Source organism: Wyeomyia smithii, chromosome 1 (genome assembly GCF_029784165.1).
Source record: "Wyeomyia smithii strain HCP4-BCI-WySm-NY-G18 chromosome 1, ASM2978416v1, whole genome shotgun sequence".
Classification (NCBI taxonomy): domain Eukaryota; kingdom Metazoa; phylum Arthropoda; class Insecta; order Diptera; family Culicidae; genus Wyeomyia; species Wyeomyia smithii.
Window position 1 is genome coordinate 180,530,806 of NC_073694.1, and position 7,705 is coordinate 180,538,510.

Below are 7,705 nucleotides of genomic sequence, written 5' to 3' on the forward strand. Positions count from 1 at the left end.
CCTGGGGAAAATAAGGGAACATCTGAGTGCTTTATCCGAAAAATCTACTCAGATTACCTTAGCGTGGGTCCCTTCTCACTGCTCGATACCGGGTAATGAGAAAGCGGACTCTTTGGCTAAGGTGGGCGCAACAAACGGTGATATTTATGAAAGACCAATTGCCTTTAATGAATTTTTCGCACTTGTACGTCAGAATACGATCATCAGTTGGCAAAATTCTTGGACCAAGGGGGAACTGGGAAGGTGGTTACATTCCATAATCCCCAAGGTATCGACGAACCCGTGGTTCAAGGGGTTGGATGTAGGTCGGGATTTCATTTGCGTGATGTCCCGGCTTATGTCCAATCACTATAGATTTGACGCGCATCTCCGTCGTGTTGGGCTCGGGGAAAGTGGTATCTGTGCCTGTGGTGAAGGTTATCACGACATAGAGCACGTTGTTTGGTCATGCCCTGTACACCGTGACGCCAGGTCTAAATTAATAGCTTCCCTGCAGGCCGAAGGTAGGCAGCCGGCTGTTCCTGTTCGTGATGTCTTGGCGAGCCGTGACCTATCCTACATGTCCCTTATATACGTTTTCCTGAAATCCATCCACGCCCCAGTTTAGTCCTATCCCCTTCCGCCTACATCCAACCAAACGACAAGAACACGTTAAGACCCCGGATCCGGAAACAGCAATCAGACCCGCACGATACTCTCAAGGCCCGATGGAAACAACCCAATATGCCAGTCCGTAATATCTTGGCCCAGCAGCGGAACAAATTTAATATGCTGCTTACCTATGGCAATGAAAATCATCAAACAGCAAACCTGTGCTTTTAATGCAAAATATTCTAGCTTTAAGTTAGATTTAGTTTCAGCTCGTAGTCGGCAGCGAGGATAAAAAATTTGCTTTTAGTTATTAAGATACTTTAGAAAGTAAGCTACCAGATATAATTGGCGCCGTTAAACATTGAATTGTATTTGTGCCGTGTCAAATAAACTATAGATGAGGAAAAAAAAATCTACTCCAACAATATTATTGTGACAACTGAAAGGGGATTGATAAACCAAACAAGGAAAGAACTCGGCAGCATGCATACACGTATGTTTTCGTCCCCCATAGCGAATGTTTCGGTTAATTTCCAGAAGAAAATTTATCAAACTCAATTTTCTGTCTTAGTTTTTTTTATCATCTGTCCTCGATCCCCAATACACAAAGACGGTCATATATGGGCGTCCACCTAATGACACGCTTCATTTGGTTTATTTCGTATCAGGCTATCAAGAGGGACACTTTTGTGAGTCTGCATTGATTATGATGTTAGCAAAATAAAAAGACAATAATTTCCAGGCCCTTGAAGTTGCAAATATTCGAATGCTTCGGTATCGTAAGGACAGTATAAACATGGTTTGTAATTGAATAAAAAATTCTTCAGTTTAATGAACAATGGTATGAGGTGGGACCATCATCATCATTTTTACAGTAACATGAAACCGACGACCTCCCTGCAACCAGGGGTGGCATTGCGCAGCTCGATTCGAGCGATTTTCGCTATCTTCAAGTAGGTCACATACTGCCAGTTATGCTTTAAGCTTAAAAGAAGCTGTCATTGTCATTTGTCCTGCGGCTCATCTAGCCCGCAAAGTCGGAAAAAAAACACGAAAAATGAAGCATAACGCCTCCCAGCGATCATTTAGTTTTGTTCGAGTTGCTCGAAACGAAATGCGCAATTCAAAGTCTTTTTTGCACTCACCGTTCATTTTTCATTCTTCCTATCTTGTTTCTGTTCAATGTGAATATTATCATGCGGTTTCTTTCTGCCAACTCGTATAATTGTGTACGGCATACGTAGCAATTTTTCATTGCTAAACTCAAACGATTGTGAGGAAGAAGATTCAAGTTGAATTCAAATTTGGAAAAAGGTTACTCAGCTAAACTTTGCATGAGCTCACTGGCGGCAACTTTTCAGACCTTTATTGTACAAGTCATGCTACTAACAACATGCGGAGGGAAAACATGAAAATTGCACGTTGATGTCACCAAAACATTGGATTTTTTCAGCAAAGTGCGTTTTACTATCCTGTGCCAAAGAACTCCCGTAGGCGGAAAGTTATCCGAAAATCGTTCCTCTTCCACTTTGTGAAGCTAACTGAACACTAAATCCGGGAAAAAAAATCTATTACCTTATAAACAAACTCCCTGCGCTGTCGAAAAGTGAGTTATTTTTTGCTTGCTATGACTAATACCTGAGACTCACAACCCTTCTTAACTTCTGTTAACACTTTTCTTTAACGATTAATCGAATATGAATGCATTGATTTTTAGTAATAGCAATCATCTTGAACTAACAATCACCTCCGTTCCCTTAAGGGGTTATATACCTTTTTGGTCGAGAAAAATTAAGGGAAGTTTGAATCTATTTTTAAGTACATAGCACCATTTTCATTGCATCAAAGGGGTATTTTTCTGAAAGTACAGTTTATCAACAACAAAAAAAATACGTTTGATTTTGAGATGTACCAATTATTGCTGGAGTAATGGCCGTTTCCCCGAAACGCTATTTTTTTGCAGAAGCTTGCGGTGATCCTGATACTCAGCGGGTCAACCGAAATAAAAAAACTCATATTATTTCATTAGTTTAGAAGTGTGCTGGGTCCTTGAACGATCGCTTTTATGAGTATTTTGTTTTCATTGCAAATGGGAACCTTTTTTTCCAAAAAATGCACGTTTTGAGCGCTAAAAATTGCATTAACATTTTTTTTGCGGCAAATTGTAACTGTATGTTTCAAAAAGCGATCGTTCAAGGACCGGCGAATTCAACAACGAAAATTTAAAAAAAAAAGATGAAGGAAATCGGTTCAGTAGTTTTCCCGCAATCAGGATCACGGCAAAGTCATTTTTCGGAAAACACTATTCCGAGATAATCGCGTGTAAAGTTTCAAGTTTAGCTTATGCGGCCGTGGCGAGGCGCGCTGCAAATCGCTCTAACTTTCTTCCTATTGCTCAGATCTTTATGAAAATTTGTGAAAATGTTCTCGAGGTGTTGTATTTGAAGATAATACAATAATTTTTTTTTTCGGTCTTTGGAAAACTAAAAAGGTATATAACCCCTTAATGACTAAGTACGACCCCAGATACAGTGACTATAGTCACTCAAATCCACAAGCGCAAGTTTCCCCCTAATCAATCCGCTTGGTTTCAGCGTCCAACGTCCGAAAAACAAGTACCTATGACATTGCATTGTTTCATAATTTTAATCTAGAAGCTCAACGCCATCAACACCACTGATAAAACAAAAATAGCCTCTTGTATGTATTGAATGTTTGGATCACCGGCGTTGATTCACTGTTGAAGTCCACAGAGGCACAGACAGACATAAGACATTTATGTAAGTTATAGTAAGTCGCTGTAATTTATAAACAGGTGTAGGCTGTTATCGCTCGCTTGTCGTTAGTGTTGGTAACCGAAAACACGCAGTCGCGTGAGTATTAAGTTAAGCGATTCCGCGAGTCAAAACACTTTACTCCGACCGTTCAATCGCCTCTCGTCTCGCCAGTCATTAGCTAAGCGTTGTCGAAATGTAAGTTTATTTTATTTTTGTAGATATATTATGAAAAAATCTTACAATCTTATCATTGAATTTTTCTAGGGCCGCACTGGCACGTAAATTAGATGTTATCGTTTTCGGTGCAACGGGATTTACTGGCAAGTATACGGTTTTTGAGGGTGTCAAAATTCTAGCTGGTATGAAATGGGGAGTCGCAGGTCGTAATAAGTCGAAACTCGAATCGACCCTGGAAGAAATGGGTCGTAAGGCTGGCGCTGACCTGTCGCACATTCCGATCGTGCTGGCCGATGTAGACGATCAGCCATCGTTGGTTCAGATGGCACGCGAATGTAACGTCGTGGTGAATTGCTGTGGACCGTATCGACTTTACGGGGAGCAGGTGATTCGGGCTTGTCTGGAAGCTGGAACGCATCACGTTGATGTTAGTGGCGAGCCCCAATTTTTGGAAGGTATGCAACTTAAGTATCACGACGCAGCCAAAGAGAAAGGGGTGTATCTTATTTCGGCTTGCGGGTTCGATAGTATCCCCGCGGAGATGGGAACCATTTTTCTAGAGCAGCAGTTCGGCGGGGTGGTCAATTCGGTGGAAAGTTATCTATTTACGAAGATCAGTGGAAAGCGAGAATTGGGCGGGATTCACTATGGAACTTGGGCATCGGCGGTGCATGCGATCGCTAACTTGAAAGAAGTTGGTGCGATTCGGAGAGAGTTGTTCAAGACAAAAATGCCACAGCTCGAGCCGAAACTGCGGAACAGGCCGATAATCCACAAGTCTAGTGGAAATAAATGGTCGCTACCATTTTTGGGACCGGATAAGTCCTGTGTGGTTCGAACACAGCGTTTCTTGTACGAAACCGAGAACAAACGTCCGGTGCAGATGAAAAATTACATTTCGTTCGGGTGAGTTTTCTGAGTTTTTTTTACTAAAATTCAATAATTGTTAAAAGCCTTTTCCAGTAATCTGATAGAGATGCTCGCTGTTTCCTTCGTCGGTGCTATCTTCTGGCTGCTAGTTAAAACAACAATGGGTCAGAATTTGCTGCTCAATTACCCACGACTGTTTTCGCTTGGTATGGTGTCCCACGAAGGTCCCTCGGATGAGGCAATGAATAACGTACACTTCACGATGCACTTTGAGGGACGCGGCTGGGAGGAAGATTTGGGCAATCCGAACGAGAAGTATTCGTACCCACCGAATAAAGTGCTGCGAACAAGGGTTTCCGCTACCAACCCTGGCTACGGTGCCACCTGTGTGGCACTGCTGCTCTCGGCTAAAACTATTTTACGCGAAGCGGAACGGATGCCAGGGAGGTATGTTCGCAGGAGCTGTGGGCTTTAGCTGATAGCTAAACTTTTCGATCTATTTCAGAGGAGGATTTTTAACCCCCGGAGCGGCGTTTGCTAAAACCAACCTGATTTCGGAGTTGTGCAGCAATGGGTTTACATTCGAAGTAGTTTCTAAAGCTAAGTTGTAGTAACTGTTGTGACTATTTGTTATCAGTTATGTACCTGCATCGTTTTTAGTTAACTGTTGATATTGTATTTTTACAAAATCTATGTTCATTATAATGGCACATTTTTCTTGCAAAAAAAAGGAAAAGGTGTTACGTTAAAACTAAACTAAAATCCAAAAATTTGTCAGGTAAAACGCATGTCGACGGAAAGGATTTGTAATCTTTTCGGACAATTCTTTCAAAAAATCTATGCAACAATTTCGGAAGTAGATCGCGACTGCAACCGTTAACAATGTGTATGTCTTAGAAGGTCGTACTCAACTTATCACCAACGGATGATTCAAAGGTTTCTGCATTGGCAAAACGACGACATTTCCTTCATAATCAAGAATTAGATGCAAGGGTTCTGCATAGGCAAAAGACAAAAAAGCATATTAAAACTAAGTAGTCACCCGTTGTTTACTAAATCAGTACTTCGTGTCCCTGAATAAATTGCATGACGGGAAAAACGCTGTAGAAGATTATACCTATTAGGGGTTTTATCTTGAAAATTTGGGTAGAAGTAGTTTGGAGTTTGTTTACGCTGTATTTTTGTCACTGTTAGTTTTTCGAAAATTGAAAAAAATGCCGTTACCCGAAAAGCATTGTCGCGAATTGATTTTGTGCAAGCATTTTGAAAGGATCTCCTACGAAAGGCAGAAATTAAATGGCAGAATCACGAAAAGCAGAATTACGAAAGGCAGAATATTTCATAAGGCAGAATAACGAATGGCAGAATCAAAAAATGGTCTATTTTCTTTTTAACAACACACACACTCGCGGCCTTTGGCCGACTCTATTGTCCAGGTGTATGCTGTCCTTACTCGCTACCGCTCGTTCGGACTTAACCTTCTAGTGCCCAATGCCGCCATTTGGCGGGCTTCAGTCGAAGTTCCGAAAAGCTTCAATAAATACTTAAAAAGTGTTTATAATGGTTTATAGTGATTTTATCGAAGTCCATTTAGAAATTAATTTGGGCACTAGAGGGTTAACTAAGGGATAGAAAACCTGTTTGAATAATCCTAGAAAACCAGTAGATCAGTTGTTTGTATGCGAGAGGCCGCCGCTTCCGACGGCGGGTCGGCGGCCGGCTCGGACCGCGGAAAATACGGCGGCTTTGTGTCGCCTCGGTTCCTTGCCCTCGATTTTGCGTCTTCGCCGCATGAATTGTTCTATGTTAATTATAACCAACTAGCCGTTGAGACTAGTCTAAGTTATTCCTAACATCGAAAAATTACTCTCCGCGATGCCGTGAGAGTCTTAAGGACCTGAGTCAAACCAGTTTGCGCGTTTCGGATCTAATAATTAGGCACCTCCCATCAAAACTGGTCATTTCTGTGTGACCAGTTATTATATCTGGTTACCAAATAATATTAAATAATAGATGTAGAGTAGCAGCTTTGATACCGTGACCAGGATTCTCACAAATTTGCCATCACGCACTTGGCTCGTGAGTCAGGTTCTGCTACCAGCGATTCTGCCTTTCGTGCCTTCCGAAGTTCTGCCTTTTGAAATATTCTGCCTTATGCGAACGGTCATAGAGTTCTGCCTTTTATGATTCTGCCTTTCGTGCTTCTGCCTTTCGTGCTTCTGCCTTTCGTGATTCTGCCTTCTGTGGCGAACCCATTTTGAAAATAGTTAACGCTCTCATTCGGACATCGAAAAATTCCTCCGAATCGTGCAATCAGTAATGAGTCCTGTGATTAAACGTTACTTCGAAACTCTGAGCTTTGAACGGTAGAAGAAATGCGGTCAGAACGGATGTTGTTTTAGTGATCAGAATCACAAGCGTGTTGTGAATGCTTCGATATGTGACGAAAAAGTTGAATCTGTCCAAGTCTTTCGTTCAGAGAGCCAAGGACCGGGAGTGACTTCAAACGTACAAAGTGCAGAAGGTTCCAAGTCGTGACAAACGGCAAAATACGGTGGAAATTCACGGGTCCGGAAACTGTAGATCCAGATACTGACGAAGTCTCATTTATGTCAAGGCGGACTTCCTGCACCCTCCAGGGCTGCTATTTCTATCTGCTCAGCACAATTTTGATGTTTCGGAAGAGGTAGGGAAGTAGGAACTTTCAAACTATTCAAATTATGTGCTGATGTGGTACGAAGCCAGATCTCGTGTTCGTATCCATGGACTTGAGCCCCCTCAACGCACTGGAACTAAAGTCTATCAAAAAATACTGGGCTATCATAAAGCAGGCACTACGAAAGCATTCCAAGGAGGTTAAATCGGAAGGAACATGAAGAAAAAGCAGGTTTCGGTATAGCAGCCAGATGTTGTACAAAACCCAATGAGTGGAGTTAAGCTTTAGGTGCGTGCGTGATATTGAAGTTGAATGAAATAGAAATGCCGAAAGTTTACAGAAGGGTTGTATTTTATTGTCCGAAAGTTTTAAAACGATCGGTCTACAGCATTTCTACAGCATTTTTTTTTTTCGTGATGCAATATGATGTGGTATACCTTTTATACCGCAATTTGGTCCATAGCATCCTGCCCCGTAGCTCCTATCCCTACCTGTTCGAGGTATCAGCCTGGATACGAGCAATCCAGCGAAGATCACGTCTGTTTCCCAGGTTAGGGGAGGCTCACGACAGCGTCTGACCCGAAGCGGGCTGGTTAATCAAGAAAAGTGTCGTCTCGAACACTATAGCCAAGAT

The 7,705-nt window shown here is 42.0% G+C and overlaps 1 protein-coding gene across 1 annotated transcript; it reads left to right on the forward strand.

The window, feature by feature from the left end:
* Positions 1 to 3,402: 3,402 nt before the first annotated feature.
* LOC129721977 (saccharopine dehydrogenase-like oxidoreductase) lies at positions 3,403 to 5,902 on the forward strand. The gene is made up of 4 exons (XM_055675127.1): positions 3,403 to 3,563; positions 3,633 to 4,451; positions 4,509 to 4,862; positions 4,921 to 5,902. Coding segments are annotated over exons 1-4 (1,281 nt in total). The 5' UTR covers positions 3,403 to 3,561; the 3' UTR covers positions 5,027 to 5,902.
* Positions 5,903 to 7,705: the final 1,803 nt, after the last annotated feature.

Coding starts and splice junctions, on each gene's coding strand:
- LOC129721977 (XM_055675127.1), top strand. Junction 4,452..4,508: donor AAAAATTACATTTCGTTCGG/GTGAGTTTTCTG, acceptor AGCCTTTTCCAG/TAATCTGATAGAGATGCTCG. Junction 4,863..4,920: donor GCGGAACGGATGCCAGGGAG/GTATGTTCGCAG, acceptor GATCTATTTCAG/AGGAGGATTTTTAACCCCCG.